The sequence below is a fragment of the Mytilus galloprovincialis genome, chromosome 7, assembly GCF_965363235.1.
Source record: "Mytilus galloprovincialis chromosome 7, xbMytGall1.hap1.1, whole genome shotgun sequence".
NCBI classification, from domain to species: Eukaryota; Metazoa; Mollusca; class Bivalvia; order Mytilida; family Mytilidae; genus Mytilus; species Mytilus galloprovincialis.
The window spans coordinates 8,549,909-8,572,498 of NC_134844.1; the positions used below are offsets into that span (position 1 = coordinate 8,549,909).

General features: G+C 30.7%; 1 protein-coding gene across 7 annotated transcripts; it reads left to right on the forward strand.

The window, feature by feature from the left end:
* Positions 1-684: 684 nt before the first annotated feature.
* Positions 685-21,652, forward strand: LOC143082255 (DNA damage-regulated autophagy modulator protein 2-like). Of its 7 annotated transcripts, none has more exons than XM_076257854.1 (9): positions 685-846; positions 15,098-15,223; positions 16,624-16,677; positions 17,462-17,529; positions 18,300-18,457; positions 19,039-19,219; positions 19,613-19,674; positions 20,229-20,390; positions 21,042-21,652. In XM_076257854.1, exons 2-9 carry the CDS (start codon positions 15,132-15,134, stop codon positions 21,075-21,077), a joined length of 813 nt encoding a protein of 270 aa, XP_076113969.1. In that variant the 5' UTR covers positions 685-846; positions 15,098-15,131; the 3' UTR covers positions 21,078-21,652. The 7 variants fall into 7 exon arrangements, with proteins under 7 accessions (XP_076113969.1, XP_076113971.1, XP_076113966.1 ...); XM_076257851.1 differs by lacking the exon at positions 685-846 and adding an exon at positions 7,114-7,235; XM_076257850.1 differs by lacking the exon at positions 685-846 and adding an exon at positions 8,127-8,270.
* The last annotated feature ends 938 nt before the right edge of the window (positions 21,653-22,590 follow it).

Genomic DNA, 22,590 nt, shown 5'->3' on the forward strand with positions numbered 1-22,590 from the left:
AAGCAAGAGAAGAAGACAAATGCATGCTGAATCGCCCTAGAAAAGGAATTTATGAGTAATGCAAATGCTCACTATAATTATGCGTTCAATATTGTTTTTACCCCGCCCTTGTTACGAATATAAATCATGTATTCTGTGTCATTTTGGTCTCTTGTGGACGATTGTCTCATTGGCAATCATACCACATCTTCTTTTTTATATCCAATATACATCAGTTCTAAACTATGATGGTAGGCATTGAACACATACATCGTTTGTTGAAGCTTTTACAAATAGCTAGTAAAGTGGCAGTGGCAGTGGTTTCAAAACTTCTTTTTAGATTCTTCAGATTTATACTTTACCTCGCAGGAAACTTCCGTCTATATAAAAAAAAACGTAATCAAGTGGTTTGACAAATAACCTATAAAAATAGATTTCGCCCTTAAACTGTTTATCTTATATTTGATTCACTGATATAAGTTAAATCATTAATAGAATAGCATTGTCTTGATATCTATTTTAATGTTTTGCAGAAAAACACGGCACACGTCTTCCAACAATGGCGTTTTTGTTCTATTTGATTACAACGGCGAAATGATAAATATTGAGTAATATAATATAAACAATTCTATAAGCATTAAGTGATGTAATTGAACAACAATAGATTAGTCATTTACAAATCACTTGAGACATCGGAAATAAAACGATTTCCTGTTCAATATATTTCAATTTCAAGTTTTACATATTTAAGAGTATATATATGTTTCTTTAATATCATTACCATCTAGCAGAAGGATTTATTTTGATTTTTTTTGTCATCTGGATAACATCAATTGATTTCAGTTCTTAAGAATACAACGTTTATTTGTAAGTATGTAACTGCACTGATATACACTAGTATATGAAGTGTACAGATAACCCTATTGGTTGTATAAAATGATATATAAAAAATACTTCATAAACTACATCTTCGAGACTCGTTGTCTATCACATTAGTTTTTAAGACTGAACAAGGACTCTCTATTTTCTCCGTTTTTACTTCAGAATTATTTACATCAAAAGGTCAGTTTATTTTAAATTTGCTTTACTTTTCTTACTTAGATATTCATTTTTTTTATATAGAAGTAAAAATTTTAGAAGTACATATCAATTATAATGTTTATATTTTTACATTATATACCTCCATTACAAGTAATCTAAAGGAACACAGACTATAAAAAGGGGCTCACTTAAGGATGGAGGCACCAAAAATGTAGCCAAATACGTCTAAAGTTTTCTTTTCTTACCCTGATTTTGGGTTGAATGACTGTAAAATAAGTAATTGGTGAAGAAAAAAAATCATATGATGGTGCACTTCTCTTTAAGCTACAGTACTTTGAAAGTACCCAATTTTGATAATTTTCGGATTTTTAAAATTTTTTTTTACCCATTTTTGGGCTATTGTCATGAAAAAATCACAGTTACCCAATTAAACTTTTTCTCAAACTTAAAATAAAGATGAAGTGGACCAATCCGATTAAATTGAACATAAAACAAACTATAGGTAGGTGTTAATATAAGAAATTTTTATCATGTTTTGTTGCTTCTTTATGTCAAATTTACCATGCTGTTAATTTTGTAAATTTGGGATTTTTCGCTGTTTTTAGAACCAAATGTATATTATTTCAATGTCTTTGTTATAAATAATTGAAAAAAAAAAAACAAAATACATATCTAAGAAATTTGAAAAGAGAAAAAGTAATATGGGATTTAAATGATTGTAATAAAATCATTTATTGTACCCCTCATCTATTTACTCAACATTTTGGCTAATAAAACTGACTTGAATGGCAATAAAATTTTAAAAAATTATTAGTAAACGACAAGAAAATGGGGTACTTTTGATTTTTGGATTTGGGACCCGTTTTTTAAATAGGTTCATATTGAAGTCTAAAGGGTAGAAATTTAAAAAAAAATAATAAATCAAATGTCCAAATCTTTTAGTTCTTAAACAACATCAATTATGTATCAGAAACCTATGCTATGTCAAATATATAATCACAAATACTAAAAAATAGATATAGCCTAAAATTTTAATTATAAAAATTATGTATAAATAAAGTTTGACATTTACAGTTTATTATTAGATATTGCGAAAAACAAATGATATTTTAGAAATAGTTTTTTTTAAGAACTTTGTGGTAGGTAAGTTTGTTATTCTGTAAACATTAATTTTCGGACTGCTATTAATTTTATGACGCGAATTTCTTTAAAAACTTAGCAAATATTGTTTATTGATAAATAGATTAAAATAATAGATTAAAGTCCTTTTTTTTTTAAATCTTTGACCGCATTCACACTGTGTTTGAAACCTATTTTGTGTTAAAAATTTAATCACATTTAAAATTTGGAGTTGTATCAATCTTGAATGTAGTGGTCATAGTTTCCCAAACTGTTCATGGTTCGAACTGTGTGTTCGTATAAGGCTTCGCCCCGCGGAGCATTTTATTTGAAAGCATATCGGCAGTATGGATTTTCATTTTCAAAATGAAACATTGAAGCATAAATGTATGGGCTTTGCTCATTCTGGAAGGCCGTACGGTGGCCTATAGTTATTAATGTCTGTGTCATTTTGTCTCTTGTGGAGAGTTGTCTCATTGGCAATCATAACACATCTTCTGTTTTTATAAAGTTGTTTCTTTAGTGTATTTATATTGTACAGTAATTGCTATTAGGGGAATTTTCAAACAGTTTACTTTGCTTTATATGGACTGGTAACTTACGTAAAGTCTTAAATTATTACGCACATATATACATCCTTTTAATGTGTACTTTTAATTCGGAAATTATCTATTCATCATGTTCACTTAGATGAAAAAACACTAAGTGCAAAAATAAAAGTGACATGTCTGTCGCGTGCTTCTATATTAAGTACATCCCCCAAGTTCTGTTTATATAAATTAATAAATTCAAAAGAATACACAAGTTGCACACTTGGATAGTGACACGACGTACTAGTACCTGATTCAAAGAAAGTAAAAGTAAGTAAATGAAACTAGAACGAAATTCAAAACAGTGTAGCTGTGGCCATTGATTGACACATTAAAATCATCCATTGACTGGGACAATTTAGGTGAACGTTTGTATGTAACGACCAATGCTCACTATGTACTTTTTAAAGACACTTAAACTATGGGGTCACCAAAGGTTCTCAACACCTAAATAAAGTAATTCGAAAAATTAATCAGAAATAACACGATATTTTGATTTATATCAATTATATAAATCAAAACCCAAAGGTTATTCCTGATTAATTTTTCGAATTATTTTATAATTAAAGGCGTTAAGAAACCTTTGGTGACCCCACAGTTTAAATGTCTATCGTAGGTACGTCGTGAACAGTGGTCGTTACAGACAAACGTTCACGTAAATTGTCCCAGTTAATGGATGATTTTAATGTGTCAATCAATGGCCACAGCTACACTGTTTTGAATTTCATTCTAAGAATGGAAATGGGGATAATGTCAATTTGTCAATTTGTATGTGATAATATAGAGTTTAAGGTGCACGAGTTTACTCACCAAATAATCATAGAGTGACTCCAAATTATATAAGTTTTTTTTTTGGTACAGACAACAAACCTTTAATTATAAAAAAGAAGATGTGGTATGATTGCCAAATGAGACAACTGTCCAAAAGAGACCAAAATGACACAGACATTAACAACTATAGGTCACTGTACGGCCTTCAACAATGAGCAAAGCCCATACCGCATAGTCAGCTATAAAAGGCCCCGATAAGACCATGTAAAACAATTCAAACGAGAAAACTAACGGCCTTATTTACATAAAAAATGAATGAAAAACAACTATGTAACACATAATAAACAAACGACAACCACTGAATTACAGGCTCCTGACTTGGGAAAGTTCTCTCTTTTCATTCCAAGAGTGTTAATTGTCAAACCGGTTATCTTTGTTTTGGTCTTTGAGTTTTGTTAGTTTTGCGGGTTTTTATTTTTATGTGGCTTGAGAGTTTCCTTTTGTGTTTGTTTCTCAATGACTTGAACATTGGTATTCCTGTTTCTTTGTAATTTAGGGCTTTAAGTGTCGCTTTCGCTTCTGCGTGTTTGTCTTGTTCAAAGCATGGTTCCCATTAACATATTCGCGTCCTGATTTTTGTGTAATATTTGCCACTGGAGATTAACCATCAATCCAACATCATTACATCAACAAGCTGATAATAAAATGATAGCAAGCTTTCAGGACTTCTAAAAAATGTTTCTGTTCAATAGTTGACAGAAAAATCACATAACTCCAATAATAGATATACGGCTTTTTTTTCTCAAGAGCCAAAACAAAAGTAAGTAAGAAAACAATTCAACCAGAATGCTCAAAGTAAAATAGGCAAAAGACAAATTAATCAAAAGGGACATAAAACTAATAAATTGCCCCATTTCTCTTAAGGAAGATCAAATTAAGTGGCAGTCATTTCATGTCAAAACTATATTGATCCTCATTTTTACTTAAAATTTCAACAAACCTTTAATTGCACATTAGAGCGTACTGTTTTTCAGTAGTTTGATAGTACAAAAACAGGTACTCCTGATCTGAAAAACAGGACAAATGTACCCTCATAACATGATATTATACACCCCTTTATTATTCAAAAGAAAACTGTCAACAAGGGTTTTTAATTAATCCAAGTCCCTAAGCTTTCATTTGAAACAAAAAAATATATCGTACACTCTTACGCTTTTTCTTGGTTTACTTGGTATGCACAAACCTGAACCTTTGAAAACCAGTTATGTACAAATACGTAGAAACTAAGGATGTATATAGACGTATAAATCAGGAACGTATAAATACGTATACGTAGGAACCAGGGATGTGTAAATAGATAGAAACAATTGCAAGGGACGTATAAATACGTGGACACCAGGGAGGTATAAATATATAGAAATGAGGGACATTTTAATACGTAGAAACAAGGGACGTATAAATACGGTGAAACAAGTAATGTGCAAATACGTAGAAACCAAGGATGTATGAAAACGTAGTAGAAACCAGAGACTTATAAATACATATAAACCAGCTAGGTATAAATTTGTAGAAACCAGCGACGTATAAATACGCAGAAACCAGGGGCGTACAAATACGTAGAAACCAGTAATGTATAAATACGTAGAAACCAGGGACGTATAAATACGCAGAAACCAGGGACGTTTAAATACGTAGAAACCAGGGATGTATAAGTACGTAGAAACCAGGGACGTTTAAATACGCAGAACCCAGTAATGTAGAAATACGCAGAAACTAGGGACGTTTAAATACGTAGAAACCAGTAATGTATAAATACGCAGAAACCAGGGACGTAAATACGTAGAAACCAGCCAGGTTTCAATTTGTAGAAACCAACAAAGTACCAATACGTAGAAACCAGGGATGTATCAATTCATAGAAACGAGGGATGTATTAAAGCGTAGAAACAAGGGACGTATAAATACGTAGAAACGAGGGACGTATAAATACTCAGAAACAAGGACGTATAAATACGCAGAAACAAGGCATGTATACAAACGAAGAAACTTTGTATGCTCCATAATTACGTAGAAACTGGATATACGTATAAAACAGAGATGTACATTGTATTAATACGTAGAAATGAGGGATGTATCAATACGTAGAAATGACGGGTGTATCAATACGTAGAAACGAGGGACGTATAAGTACGTAGAAACGAGGGATGTGTCAATACGTAGAAACGAGGGACGTATAAGTACGTAGAAACGAGGGATGTGTCAATACGTAGAAACGAGGGATGTGTCAATACGTAGAAACGAGGGACGTATAAGTAGGTAGAAACGAGGGAAAAGTATAATGAAAATATCGTACTCCAAGGCAAATTCAGTAAGGAGAAGGCCATAAAAATTGACACAATCATTCCCTATCAATCAACAGAACCAATCAAAAGTAAAAACACAAAAATACTGAACTCCGAGGAAAATTCAAAAAGGAAAATCAAAAATCAAAAGGCAAAATCAAAAGTCCAAACACATCAAACGAATGGATAACAACTGTCATATTCCTGACTTGGTACAGGCATTTTCTAATGTAGAAAATGGTGGATTGAACCTGGTTTTATAGCTAGCTAAACCTCTCACTTGTATGACAGTCGCATCAAATTCCATTACATTGTCAACGATGCATGAACAAAACAAACATACTCAAAGAGTAAAAATGTCAAAAATAGGGGTACAACAGTCAATATTGTGTTATCATCTTAATATCACTACATAAACAACAAATGTAACAAAGTAGCACAAAAAGGCATACATCAAATTTAACATTCTCATTTTGCTTTTCTTTAACTTTTTTCTTTTCTCAAAGCAACTATATATTTTTTTTAATTTATTTTTTAATACTACAAAATTTTTACCAAAGTCTAACAATAGACATCAGATATGTTTCATACATACAATGTTGGTGACCTTCTGCTGTTGTCTGCTATATGGTCGGGTTGTTGTCGCTTTGACACATTCACCATTTCCATTTTCAATTTTAATCTTTATAAATGTATAAATCAACCCTAAGATTACAAAGTGAAGAATGAGATATTATTTTTATTTGTATAACCTGATATGGGGAGATTTGATTTACTTAAGAGAGTATGCTGGTTAATTATATGTATACCTCAATCATTTTCAGTTATTTTCAGTGACAAACAGGAAGAACATGGGGTTTGGTTTTCCATGCACTTATACAATGTTATATTTGTACCTTTAGAAACTCATGAAATTTCCTCAATATTTTCAAATCATCATAATTCATAGTAAATACAAATGAACTTGTTTATATTTAATAGTTTGACAAGCATGACTTGCCAAGTTTAAATTTAAACTTTATTTCATGTCAATAGATACACAAATTCATAAGATATAATATAGATAAAATCATGTGCCAAATTTAAATTTAATATGGAAGTCAGGTGTATTATTAATTATGAACAATATGTGAGTGATGAGATAAACAAGATACCCCCTTTATCTGTTTTAAAAAAGATTTCTGGAAGATATGTTTACTTTAATTGAGTTACCGTGTAATTTCAATGTAATCGAATAACAAGTGCGTGATTGTATGAAATTTTAAGTATCTATTTTTATCTAAGTGATTTCCCAAATATGATTGTAGATCATTGTAATATTGTAATCGGGTAATAATATAAACAAAGGATAGAAACATGGCAGGTGTTTATTTAGAGGAAGAAACCGCTCTCAGGTACATACATGTAACACTGCTCGACATATAGATACAATATAAATACATAGTAATATATATATAGTATGAACATTAAGTAATCTTAAGAAAAGTATATGAAAGTTCGTAATGTCAAAAAGTAAATGAAAGTTCGTGATGTCAAAAAGTATGTCATTTGTCAGTTCTATATTTAGTATGCGGATTTGTTTAGCATACAGATACACATACACCCGATCGAAAATGTGATCCGCGCCAATAACTCTTGATAAATTATGATACACAGTTTAAGTGTAAAGAAATTAGTTTGCATACTATATCCCCATTAACTTTATCGTTTATCGACACTCGTCCACACTTATAAATACTTCCTTATTGGAACACTTGAAATAACTTTAAGAAATAACCAATAAGTTGCATCAAGTACACATGTATAGATGTATTTATTTACTGTAGCAATGTCCATAACATACATCTCTCTCTCTCTCTCTCTCTCTCTCTCTCTCTCTCTCTCTCTCTCTCTCTCTCTCTCTCTCTCCACTGATCATTGTACCCTTTATATCAACCCTTTATATCATCAAACCACTGATCATTAATTTTCTCCCTATATGTATTCAAACATGGATTTACTTAGAACATTATGACTTCTATTTATGGATTATATCAATAGGTAATATAAATGGTAGATTTTAGCAGTAAATAGACTAAAACTCATGTGTAAAACTTTTTGTTAAGGCTTAACAACGTTTGTTCAAAAAGAAGAATTTAAATTTTAAAATAATATTATCAGATCTTGTTCTTTGTTGACTGAGTAATATAATCGATCATGTTTTAGCGTAATATTTTCATTTCATTCAATAAATAATGTGAACTAGCTAGTCATGACATACCTATGTACTATTCATCGAGTTGTACAAAAATGATTTACAAATTATACTATGTGGCTACCACGGAATTAGTTATTTTGTGTCACCCAAATACAACATTTTTGTGGATTTGAAACAAATTATAAAATATGAAGACGTCGAACAACAATGCATACTTAAAAACAGACATCAGGTAATGTTATTTTGTGAAATTTTCACTTTAATTTTCCGGTTATCAAAGTAACCAGTTAAAGATTATGCATGTTAAATACTTTATCTATCTAAGAAATTAATTTTGAAATACCATTTATTTTTTTCGTTTTTGTAGTTTTAACCTTATTTTCATCCAAGTTCTTCAGTTTATTTGCAGTTGAGGCATCAATTTGTACATTTATTTTTATTCTTCTTTAAGTATCGGTTTCTACTTTATTTGATGGTTATATCTTTACTACATAAAACATTTTATGGATTTTGAATCGTAAAAGTAAAAGTCAACCTTGAGATTTGTATTACTTTAAGCAATACAATATATGTAATGGTTTTAAAAGATAAGATAATATATTTTATGTGTTATATGATGCACTCTTTTGTCTAAAGTTTCACTTAGAATATATATTTTTTGAAACGTGTTACATGTAGGTTTGTCCAGTCCTTGTTGCAAGAATGGTACATATATTCTTAATAAAATCTATAAATAGTTTTTTGGGATGCTAGCATTGATATAAATATCAATAATCACACTTATGGTCTTTTTTATTCTTGTTCGCTGATGCTTTCTAAAATCAGAATTTTGTTTGCTTAAGCTTTCAGAAATTAAGGTCGCATTTATATGTTTGGGTTTCTGTTGTTTTTCCTCTCCGAACCTTGCTCACCGGCAAAGCTTTCAGAGATTTCTATGCATCAGAAAGGTTGTGTGTTTGAAACTTTTACAGATTCATTGCCATCTTAAATGATACATGATTCTCCTTTTTTTCGTTTTTTTCTTTTTAATTATATCACCTTTTTTTGGTGAAAAAAAACTTTCTTCAGGAAGCAACGTTTATGATGAATGGTTGCATTCCTTTCTGTTTTAAGTTTAACGTATACATTTTCTCGCTGTGTTGAAGACCTATTGGTGGCCTTGGACTGTTTTCTACTCCTTGGTCTATACACAAGAGTACATTTTCTCGCTGTGTTGAAGACCTATTGGTGGCCTTTTCTACTCTTTGGCCTGGTTGTTGACTCTTTGCCACATTCCCCGTTTCCATTCCCGATTTTATCAGTTGTAAAAGAACATCATTTGTATTATTAAAATTTATATAAATGTAAGTGCTATTGATTTATTGTCTTCCCGTTCCTACTTCGCTGATATTTTCCCGTTTGCCGTTACCTTAACCACAAGAACTTTCGTTAGAACTTTGGCCATTGCACATCGCAAGTGCTTAAGGAGGGGAAAGGGAGGGGGGGTCGGAATCGTGATGAAGGAATGACAACAAACGTGCACTGAAAAGGCAAATAATAAAACATAATTCTTTTACAAAAGCACAAATTTGATACAGCAAATTATTTCACAACTTTAAGCAAATAGGAAATCATAGATAATCCGTTAAGCTTCGTCAACAAACTCGAAAGTTTATAGCCTACGATACACAATAGCAGTATGAAATATTGTTTGTCGATTCACGCTAAAGATTTGTAACTAACGTACAAAAACAAATAGGCCTTTTGCAGTTTAATATGCGGGATGGGTTTTACTCATATTCGAAGGCATTACGGTGCCCTATAGTTGTTAACTTCTGTTTCATCGGTCTATTGCGGAGAATTGTCACATTGGCAATTATACCACGGTTTCTCATTTTATAATTATGTAAAATTTGTTCTTCATTTGGAATAACTTAAGGCTATGAATTTGTATGGATAACGGTTTCTTTATAAAGACCGCGTGTACAAATGTACCTCGGTCTTTTGATAAAAAACATGTGTTACTCTGGTTGATATTTGAACTTTTGTGTTTTTGTTTACTTATTTCGTTAACTTAAAATACCCCTCAACTGCCCTTATTCAAATTCTAAATATTAATTCGGACTTCATATCATTTTCTATCGGAAATAATTATTTTTGGTGACAACTTTTCTTTTTTCCTCCCTTTCTTTGATTACACAATGAAATGATAAAAGTTTGTTTTTGATGAGGTTTTGATGGTTTTCGTGTATTCATTTAACCTCTATAGTGATATTCTGTAAGGTTTGGTGACAGATTGATACTCCAAAGAACACGACAAACTATCAAACACGAAGGCTAATTATTATTATACATCATATGCAAAGCAGTATAAAACAATATCTACACTTTGATGGCTAATTCATGAATGTAAATAGTAAGTCTATACACAATCTAATTACCATCAATCAAACAACGTTTATAAAAATACAAACGCCATTTTTTTCTGAACGATTGCACTTTTTTATTCGTTAATGAATGATTACTTTTTTTAAAACTCGTCCAGTCAATCAATCAATCAAATTCTAACACCTACAATTCCGACTGTGTGGATCGTGTTCAAGTCAGATTGTGTGGATCGTGTTTCTGTCAACAAGTCAGATTGTGTGGATCGTGCTTCTGTCAACAAGTCAGATTGTGTGGATCGTGCTTCTGTCAACAAGTCAGATGTGTGGGTCGTGCTTCTGTCAACAAGTCAGATTGTGTGGATCGTGTTTCTGTCAACAAGTCAGATTGTGTGGATCGTGCTTCTGTCAACAAGTCAGATTGTGTGGATCGTGTTAACGTTTCTGCCCCCCCCCCCTTTTCGTGGGAGAAAAATGGTTGATTATATAGGGAATCACTGAAGCATGACTGGAGCGGGCCCCCCTTAGGTCAGTCAGGGAATCCCTTATGGAAAGTTCTGGATCCGCCACTGGCTTCACACACACACACCCATCCATTCCCATCCAGCCCTAATCCTTTTACCACAAGAAAGAGTTTTTTACATTTCTTTTTTACGTCCTTTAATTGTGATAAGACTTTCAGAAAGTTTGTTAAATTTTAGTTTCAGAAAACATATAAGAGTTAGTTAAATTTTAGTTTCAGAAAACATATAAGAGTTAGTTAAATTTTAGTTTCAGAAAACATATAAGAGTTATTTAGAAAACATATAAGAGTAACTTAAGATTAAAATAAGTAGTGTCGATTTGATCTGAAGGAATATTCAGGCTATATATGAATTATAACCAATAAAATCTATGCAAAAAGTACGACTTAATAAGATATAGGAATTAGGGAATGCATCTCTCCCTAGCAAAGATCAAGATAGGCAGTGTTTTTACCCATTTTTGGCTTGATCAGCACTTAAATATTTGTATATGAGACTGAAAATTTCACACTACTATTGCGTTTTTCATCCCTGACAAGACTTAATAAGATATAGGAATTAGGGAATGCATCTCTCCCTAGCAAAGATCAAGGTAGGCAGTGTTTTTACCCATTTTTGGCTTGATCAGCACTTAAATATTTGTATATGAGACTGAAAATTTCACACTATTATTGCGTTTTCCATCCCTGACAAGACTTTAACTGTCTCAGAATTATCTGGTTTTAACCAAATTGGAACCGTTTATGTAAATGATATGCAGAAACCTGTAATAATTATATGTAATTGCCCGTATGCAAAATCTTTCAATTGAAACAACAACCAAGAAATGTGTATTGTCCTAGAATAAATGCCAGCCGACACCCCTGGTCAGCAACAGTTGGATAGGTTTTTGACAGATATGTAGTTTTCTGAGACGCCGTCGTGACAAAATTGACATCCATAATTATCGCAATCATTTGTTATTGATAAAGTTGTTACCTGAGGGTCTGTTGTGTCTACGTGCTGCTAAAAGGTGTTAAATTTCATAGTCGAGTGGAAGTGCAGTTTTTGTTGGAAAAGCACGGTATCTACAGTTGCTTTTATATTCTTGCAGGGAATTTACATTGAAAAGAGGTTTGCGTTTATTTTTAATGTTACATTTAATATCAATTGGGACTGTTAGTATAATAGTCCCAGTTTTCAATAATGTAAGTCTGAATGGAAGCAATTTTATTTTTGAAAATAACAATTAATTTTATAATTTTTAATATTAATTCACTTGTTTGCCTTTATCATCATGTTTATGTGTTTAAAGTATTATTGCAACTTTATACGTTAAAGAAATCTAAATCTCTAAATAAAAAAAATAAAAAAACATGCTATAATATGTATTCTTACCGATACGAGAGGAAAAACAATGTGCATGTAGGGTAAAAACTTTGACATGGAGGTTATACATTTCTCAGTTATTTTTGACAAACTATTGTAGATGAATTTTAACCATATTGTTGTTGGACTATAACAATACATTAGTACTTTTATCGGAAGTAGAATGGCGGTTTATCATTTAAGTAGGAACAGGTTCCTATGTATTGTCTATCCGGTTACATTTATATGTGTGATCAATGTATATTTATGTACATTATCATTTATTTAAAACAATGTCGTGTGTGGTAAATTTGTAAATAATGGAAATGTCGTTTTCAAGACTAAAAGATTCGTGAGTATTTTTGATGTTTTAGTCACATTTGAGCATTCATTAGGTTTAAGTAGTTAGTATTTAAAGAACAATTGTAACTATTGTACCTTTTCTATACATTTATATATATTTAGTGTGTTGTATGTATCATGATTTCTTAGAAATTCTGCTTTAAATTACAAGTATAAACGCCGACATCTTTCCTTCAATAGCGGACATTTAAAAAAGTATTTAACATATTGGATATAATCAAAGCCAACGTCTTTCCTTCTATAGCGGTTTCCTCCTAAAGCGGACCTTTAGAGTCTATACTGGATGACCTTCCAATTACAATGAACACAACACTAAATTAATCTTTAAGTTACATTTAAAATAGATTGTATACTAAAATACCATTGACTTAAGAGCCTTTTTTTTTACAAGATTTTGTTTATTTCGGATACAAACTGGCATCGATTAATGTTTTTTTTCCTAAAGTTTATTAGATAGATAATCATAACAGTGAGTGAGAAGTATAATTGATAATTGTCTCCCTACACACACAGAGATCTGGAAATTATCAATGTCTTCTCATTAAAAGAACTGCAGCCAGTATTGCTATCATTTTAAAATCTTATCGTGTATCGTTGGCTACAAAGTTTGACATATATAAACTCTTCTTCTCAATATTTAAATTCGATCCTGTGAAACTATAATCGGCTGCAGGAAATTCCTGTCTTTTTATGTAAAAACATATGTCATTATTAACACATAGTAATTGGCATTTATCTGTTCGGACGGTTCGTCTCACTTGCCATGGGCAAATATGTGTTGATGCTTATCAGAAAACGATAAAATAGTCTTATTTGGTCTTTTTATTTTTATTAAAAAGAGATAAACCAAAGGTACAGGAGCATTAATTGTTTTATAACATTGCAATATTTAAAATTTAGTATTCTTCAATAGCAAAAAACCTTTCACTTTAGAACGATACTTATGTTAGTTAGAGAAGATTAAATAAATGTTCAAGTATTTACAATAATACACGTAATTCTAACTTGAAGTTATGATTATTGTTAATATTGAAAAACCTATGCTATTGGTGTGGCGGTCCGATTGTTCACTTGTTCTTTTTATGTCAATTTCATGCTTAAAGTTATTAACCACATCATCTTCTGAATAAATCCTCACTCAGTCTATATTCATTAAATGGAAAGGAGAATTCATTAAGTGGAAAGGTGAATTGAATTCAAGAATCTTTGATGAAAAATCTCACTTTTTATGTGTATTCCATCTTTCTTGTGAACAAATACGTTTTCCTCAATCATATACATGTAGGATTGCTGGATTCGACACTGGGTTCATATATTGAATAAAGAGGACCTTGACTTTCTATTGATATTTCGAACTACAAATAAAAAAAAAAAATGATTCGATCTCTAATATCCGTGAACAATACCTAACAAGCGATAGCCTTTCAAAAAGTGCTAAATTCGACTCTTAGCTGATGAAAATGGAAAGAGCTCTCGCTTTGTAGATTAATTCATTTACTAGAATAGCCACGTGCATCAATCAACAAATTTTACCACACACGTGAGGTCACACGTTATGAACTTGTAGTATCGTTTAACGTTGTTGTTTACTCCAGAAGATTCGTCTATTTATAGATAAAAGTTACCTGTGTAAAATCTAATTGCTAAAATAGAGACGACAAATCCGATACTCTACGGGATTGAAGGACAGTTACTTGGTTTGGATTGTTCTAACCAATCAATAAATTTTAATTATTCACGTCTCGTGATATCTTCCAATCAGGAAGCAAGAAAAATTCACGCCCTTAGTGTCCATCGTTCAATTCTTAATCTCGACTCCTAGGAGTCGAGAATAATGGATGTTTTACTCTGATGACAGAATGACAAAAATATACATTTGTATTTGATTATTCTAAAATGTTAAAGTGTTTAAATGATTTATAATAATAAACCCTTTCAATTAATAATGCATTGGATAAAACATAATTTAAAATGATATATACTTTGATTAACGAATGTGCTGATGATAAGTTCAAATTCTATAGACAGAAGGAGACACATTTAAATACATATGTTACCAAGATAACGTGATGTCGTTTTAGTTTGATGTTCAGCATATTAATTAAAAGAGCCATTGATATACAAAATAGAATCTTTTCGACATAGGGACCTTTGTAGTTATTTTTGTTCACAAGTCCTTTGTATGGGTTTTGTTCGTGTACGTGGATTGATAAAAAAGGAACAATGTCTTCTCAGTTGAATTGTTTACCGAAGATCTGCACCGACACAAAACTTTTCCATATATATTCATAACAATTGAATTCAATTTCCTTTTTTTTTTCGAAGGAAACAAATTTTACTCTCTAAATTCATTTTTTGTATACTTCTTTGTTTAAATTGTCATACAATTTGTCTTTTGTCAAACGGAAATTCCAGGGAACCTTATAGTTTTTGTAACTAATTTCTATATTTTATATTGACAGAGGACCAGAGTCCGAGAAAGATCTACCAGGAGTTATGAGTTTTGCTTGCCTTGTTTGTCTGCGGAAAAGACTATTCGTGTTACCATTGATAACAGCTATATGGATTATTGTCTCTTTTTTCATCACGTATGTACAAACTTATTCACAATTATCCAATTTGCAAAATTTGATGCTATCTACATGTACAATGGGGGTATGGCCATGCTCCTATAAATGTTTTATTAACTTAATTTACGAAAACATAAACCAAGATTTTACAGACCGAGTTTTTGAAATATCCGCATTCCAGCTCTAGTGATACATGTATATTATAGTCGTAGCGAATTCTTATAAACTGGCTACTGTAAGGTGTACATATTTTTGTTAAAGTTGGCATTGACAATTTGAACGAAAACGATTCAATTTGTATAACAATAGCTTTAGTTTCAATATAAAATTTGTTATGATTTGTAAAGACTTTCCACACATTTTTGGAAAAAAATACCTTATCCCAGATAATTCTGGAATATTGATTAAATTAATGTTAATTTAACTTCTGACCAGTCCATGATACACTGTATGTTGGTAGAATTTAGATTCAAAGATTCTTTAAGTGGTATCCCGTTACAATTAAATGTAGAACAGGAAAATGTCCGTACCTCTGTTTTTCATTTGCTAAATGATGGCGCATGGGCATCATGGTTACAAGGTACATTACATGCATAGAACAGTCGCCATTATGCGTTGCTTTTTATTCCATTTAATGTTTTTGAGGTGATGGTATTGTTAGATTGCTATACATGGTATTGTAAGATTGCTATGCATGGTATTGTTAGATTGCTATACATGGTATTGTTACATTGCTATATATGGTATTGTTAGATTGCTATACATGGTATTGTAAGATTGCTATGCATGGTATTGTTAGATTGCTATACATGGTATTGTTACATTGCTATATATGGTATTGTTAGATTGCTATACATGGTATTGTAAGATTGCTATACATGGTACATTTTGTATTGTTAGATTGCTATATATGGTATTGTTAGATTGCTATACATGTTATTGTAAGATTACTATCCATACGTATTTTTTTTAAAGAACCTGCACATCATACACTCAATATGCGTTAGTAATTTAATTTGTGAATCCCCGACAGCTTAAGAAATTTCTTCGAAAGTTTTATTGATCCCATCACCATTCAGGTGACTGTTATGGCAAAACTATATCACGGACGACCTCCAAAACATGAAATTGTCGTATCATACACACAATACTCATTTCTTCGATGCCACGAAAGCAGGAGTGCAAATGTTGGTCTTGGTAACCCTCAGGTAAGAAGTAGGGTCATATTCAGCAATCTGCTTTAAGTCAAAGGTTTGGCTTATCAGAAAGTAATATACATTAATGTCTTTATACATCTTGGAGTGTTGGGTGTGACTTATCAGAAAGTAAAAAAAAATAATGTCTTTATACAGCTTGGAGTGTTGGGTGATGGGCGTTAAATACCAACAGACACTCAATATGATGGATATATTTTGTAGGTACGCTATTGCAGTAAGTTATGGTCATGTAGAACCTGATTTTCCCTATATAAGGTAAATATAAGTTTATAAGAATTGGGTTATCTTTGTCATAGACGTTTTATTTCTTTTCTGATCGTTGTGTGTGCTGGGTTTATTATCATCTCTATCAAATTAATGCACTTACGATCTTTTTTCCATTTTCATAATCATACTAATTTACGGTTTTGTGTTTTGAATAATTCTTGTTAATGTGCTAACAGAAATTATGCAGTCAGTTAAATAAAAATTCTGTGTAGTAAATAACAAAAATCATCATGAATGATTCTTTTCTTAGTTACGCATTATACGTGTTAATAGTATATGCATTATAAATTGTCTTACATAGATAACACTTCATATTTAAACGTTTGATTGATACAAACCTTAACACGATAAAATATTCATCATGCCAAGATTATATCAGTGCTTGACACGTTAGTTTTTTACGTGTTAAGTTTATTGTGTAAATATCATGTTTAAACACCCAAAACGATAAAACGTTAAATCATAAGCTTACTGCTTTATGTTTATGTTCAGATGGTAAAATACGAAGAACACATGTCTACAAAAATTTATTGAAAATAACACGAATAATGCACTATTATATCCCAATAGGGTTGATGGCATACATGAAAACAAAATAACACATTACATAATTCGTCCAATTTTTTTTTTAAATCAATTAATACATGTACATATATTTGTACATATCCACTCTCCTCAGAGACCAGGACTTATTTTATGAATGGAGCCGAATACCTCTTGAAAGTTCAAAAGTTTAAACCTATTTTTGATATTTCTTTGTTGATACTTGCAGCCACACAGCCAGAGATTCTCCTGAAAGATGTGTATTTGGACAGCTAATAAACATTGGTGCTGTTATGTGTAAGTTTTATTGATGTAATCCGGTCGATAGATATTTTTCTAAGCCGAATTATTAGCAAAAGATCGATCATCTAAATAGTACATAAAAATTATAATACAAACTTTTAGAAAAATGACATAACTACAACAAGCAACCACCAACAACACAATACTTCGATCAAAACGACACATTCAAATATTAACCATATTCGTGGCTTAAAATTGTTTAATAGACGTATGTACAAACCTTTGACTTTTCCTATCTTCACTATTTATCGTAAAAGTAAAACGCACAGTGTTTAATCGCAATATGTAAGCACTATATTTTAAACAAAACAAAACAAGACGGTTTACAAGATTAAAAAATCTGGTTCAAAATGTACTCCCTTATTCTGAAAACGGAAGTTCGTTTCTTTGTTAAATATAATTACTACTCAAACGATTAAAAAAAAACACTCCTTACATGTTCCCTAAAGCCTCCTGATAGATTTGTGAGAAACCAAAAGGTACTCAAAATCATCAGACTATCCGCAAAAAGAACAATATCCATTGATCAGGACGTTTCTGTAAATAAAACATTTTGTTGGTCATCTATGACATAACTTATCAAGTTGTGTTTTGGTGACTGTAAAATTAACTTTAGGACTTCCAGTTTCAGTTCAATTTTATTATATGTAGAAACCTATATCAAAACATTTTTTTAAGCTCTGTTACATTGATTTACCTGTTGTTATACTCCATACATCAGTTGTAGTATTTTTGATATATTGTTATTTGTATTTCATATAAAGTGGGCATGAACGTTATTGTAAGATACTGGTATTTGAAGGAAGTTTTTAGACAGAAAAAGTTTTCAGATGATGTTGTATGGTGGCAGAAGTTTAATATAGCTGGTGCACTGATCGGAATTGTATCAGCACTTGGGATCAGTATGGTTGCCAACTTTCAGGTACAATGTAGTTGTCAAACTGTTTAAATTTGAATAGCTATAATTGTTACTATATAATGTTCAACATTTTATTTTAATGCAGACTCACGTCAAAAATATATCTGAATTCTACGTACAATGTCAAAATGTTACTGCAATAAAGTTTGAAGCTATGATAAGATTATAAATTTAAGTCTATACATTGTCAGTTTATAACTGATATAAGTATATTATATAATTGTTTTGACAGAAAATTGGCTACCTTTATTTCAATAAAAATTTCGGTTTTTCATAGAATATGTATATTGCGTTTTTTCTCAAAAAATAATATTATGTTTCAACGTGTTATTATAGAATTTTTTAATTATCTGTATTACTAGGATCATTTTTGGAATAGAAAGAACACCATTTAATCTATTGTGCAACAAAAATGTCATCATAAATTTATTTTACAAAATCTATATGATGTTTGTTGAAAAAAATATATTTAATTATTTATTTATGACCCAGATAACGGCAAATTGCAATGTTTCTATTTCATTATTCATTTATGACCAAGATAAGAGCAATGTCTTAATACAACTGATTTATGATTTTTTCAGACAGACGCACAGAAAGCTCTACATTACATTGGAGCAGGACTGGCATTTGGATTGGGAACAGTTTATTGTTTTGTACAAACGCGGTTGTCATGGAAACTCAAAAGTAATAACATTGGGAACAGATATATAGCCATCGCACAACTAATCAACAGCATAGCTTTAACAGTGTTACTTGTCACTTGTATCCTTTATATGATGTCCACGAATAAAATAAAATATAGTATAAAACATATATAGATAACTGTATCACATAAAAAATATAATTATACAATAATTATCACTTCATGAATTATTCCCCTTTTAAATACTTATGCTAATTATTTCTTCAATTTATTGAGTTTTCGTTGTTATAACTTTTTTTCATACAAGATTTCAACTAGGGACTTTTTTTGACATGTTTATATTTATAAACGTTAAATATACTAGAGATGTAGACCTTTTAATCTATCCTCTAATAAAATAAGGACATTTTTTTTTGGAAATTTTAGACTTATGCTAGATTTCTCCTGACAATTCTATTCATTTGCAAAAGCACATTTTAAATCATTTTTATTTTCCTTACATCGCTTATTAGTTGGTATATCTAAAATATTGTTCAAACTGAAGGAAAAAGAACATGGATTCTCAGAGGCAAGGGTGAGTTATACATTATAATTCTTTTATGTGGCTTCTTTTGTTTTATTTCACTGGTTTCGATTTAAAGAAAATGTGCTCAGAAACCAATATACAAATTATTGAATGTACTAAGTCACGAACCATGCAACTGATTTGTATTAAAAGGAGGGTAAATTACTCAGAAACCTTGTTTAACCTCTCTGAATTGAACCTTTGTAGCAAGTTATGATCTATGACGCTTGTTGTGTAAAGGTTTATCTTCCTTATATTTTTGTCCTTTTTAGTATATAATAGACTTGTTTTTATCTAGTCAAATAGAAGGTGGCAATTTCAGTCTATATATTAAGACATAAATTTGAGTTTTAAGAATAGCTGGCCTATTTCAGGCGGTTTATCTAAAATATACTGTTCGCGATATTTTGCCTATTACAGAGAATGAATGTACAATTATATATTGTTCACGATATATTGTCTAAAATGAGTTTTGTTTCCGTTGCTCGTCCTTTAATTGCGTTGTGGCAATCTTTTTATGATCTATAAATGAAATGTTTTTTACGATTTCTTGTCTATTTCAGATGATGTTTAGAGGCGTATACTTGTTATCCACTATATCAGAATGGTTTCTAGCCTCTGCTATATTAACCTTTGCTTTAACATATACCTGGGACTTCCGTTATGTAGAGATGGAGTCTCCTAAAATATTACTCAAATTACCAAACAGAACTGTTACAAACCAGGTAAGAGAACACAAGATTACTTTAATAAATCAAACAACAGAACAGATCGAAAATAGGTTAGAGAACACAATATTACTTTTATAAATAAAAAAACAGAACAGATCGAAAGCTGGTAAGATAACACAATATTGCTTTAATAAATCAAACAACAGAAAAGATCGAAAATAGGTTAGAATACACAATATTACTTTTATAAATAAAAGAACAGAACAGATCGAAACCTAGTAAGATAACACAATATTACTTTTATAAATAAAAAAACAGAACAGATCGAAAGCTGGCAAGATAACACAATATTACTTTAATAAATCAAACAACAGAACAGATCAAAACTAGGTTAGAGAACACAATATTACTTTTAATTAATAAATCACACAACGATGTGTTCACGGGAAATATTGCTTCAGTTCTCACGTGACGTTTTGCTTGGTGCATATAAAGTTCAGCATTTTTCTTCAGATAGCATGTCACATATTGAATATCAATTTCAGCCATTTCTTATTTTTGTAACGGATTTTTTTTTCAAATCCCCAAAAAATGAATAAACTATGCTCATTTATTTACGACAACAACTAAATGCAAATATGAAGTTATAATTTTTAAATTCCTGTCAATGAAGCTTTTTAATGGTTACGTATCTCTATGTTGTAGAATGGTGGAACAGAAATGACGACCCAGCAAGTATAAGTGTAACAGTATAGTGATCATTTGAAATCCTGATGTAATATGCCATGTTTATGACGTACCGCTGGATCGGTTACGATATCTGGAATATCAGCTTGTACAATACCAACAGATGCTATAGTGTTTGATAAGATAGTTTGTCCGTTTTATAATTCAGAATCCTCAAAGACAGCCTAATATTTTCTCACCATCAGTTTCACACAGGGATTAATCAACAATGTTGGTACTATGTATTTTAAATTAGCAATGTAAACATAATACTCATTTGTCTGCTCAAATAACATATTGTGCCATATGTCTGCTAAAATGGCACATTGTGTCAAAAATCGGCTTAAACAATACATTGTGCCACTTCTCGGCTAAGATAACACATTGTCTCATTTGTCTGCTTCGTATAACTATAACAAGTTGTTTTATGTCTCAAGACAATTTCCAAATGAGAAAATAGATATTTATAGTGTTTTTGGATGTATAGCAATCATGTCAATGTGGCTTCTTTTTTTGTTATGTGTTAGAAAAAAATGCCAGTATTGCATTTTGTTATGTTTGAATGAAATAAAATAGATGTAAAAAGTGAATTTTAATATTTAGTATGTTACTTTAACCTATGTCTTTAATGTATATTTTAAAACTCTGCCTGATTTCTTGCTTCGTTTGGTCATCTGTAAATTACCACGGAATACCAATATATCGTAACAATATAATATAGTTTACCGAAGAAGAGGCAACAGCAATTACCGATGTTCAAATTTTGAGAAAAAAATACAAAGAGTAAAAACAAAAACATAGGCGAGATAACGTTATGACTAGTTGAGCGTCTCTCTTGCTATAATAGCAAAAAGTAAAATAACAAAAACACCGAAGAAAATTCAAATAGAAAAATCCAAAGCTCAAACGAATTGATAACAACGGTAATTTTCCTAACTTGTTACAGGAATTTAGAAAATGGTTTTATAGCTAGCTAATCCAGTTAACGTTAATTTAAATTAATGCACCGATTATTACTTGGTCAATTCACTTGATCCATATAATGCATTTCCAAGGGTTACGTTTTATTACTACTTATGATAATCAAAATAAGGTTTGAGAAAAATCAAAATAATAAAACATTTTCCCTGGAAACGTCTTTTGTATATTGACTCATTTGTCATTTCAAACTGTAATTCTGAAGAAAAAAAAGAAACAGAGGCACTTCTTTTTAAATACAACCTACATTGTTTTTTTTGTTTATGAATTTTATTATAAAAAACGAAAATACCTTTATAAGAATTAATTTAGTTTTACGTCTGTTTTAAACAATTATCAAGAGAAATATTTGACAAACACTGATATCGACATTTATGAAATTGTAAGAAAACAATTCTTCTTAAGAGATCTTTTTTCCACACAAACATGTAAATTATTTAGTTAAACAACACAAGAATGAACATCGGATATAGAAAAATTCAGCATGAAAGTATAGAATATTTGAGCGTTCATTTATAAAGTATATTGAAGAAAAAAAATCAAAGATAAT

What these genes read in the sequence shown, in the direction of transcription:
- LOC143082255 (XM_076257850.1), top strand. Translation starts at nt 8,227, where the DNA reads ATGAAGACGTCGAACAACAATGCATACTTAAAAACAGACATCAG. An exon ending in ATTGTCTCTTTTTTCATCAC is followed by an intron (nt 15,224 to 16,623) that starts GTATGTACAAAC and finishes TATATTTTGTAG; the next exon opens with GTACGCTATTGCAGTAAGTT. An exon ending in GTATGGTTGCCAACTTTCAG is followed by an intron (nt 18,458 to 19,038) that starts GTACAATGTAGT and finishes TGATTTTTTCAG; the next exon opens with ACAGACGCACAGAAAGCTCT.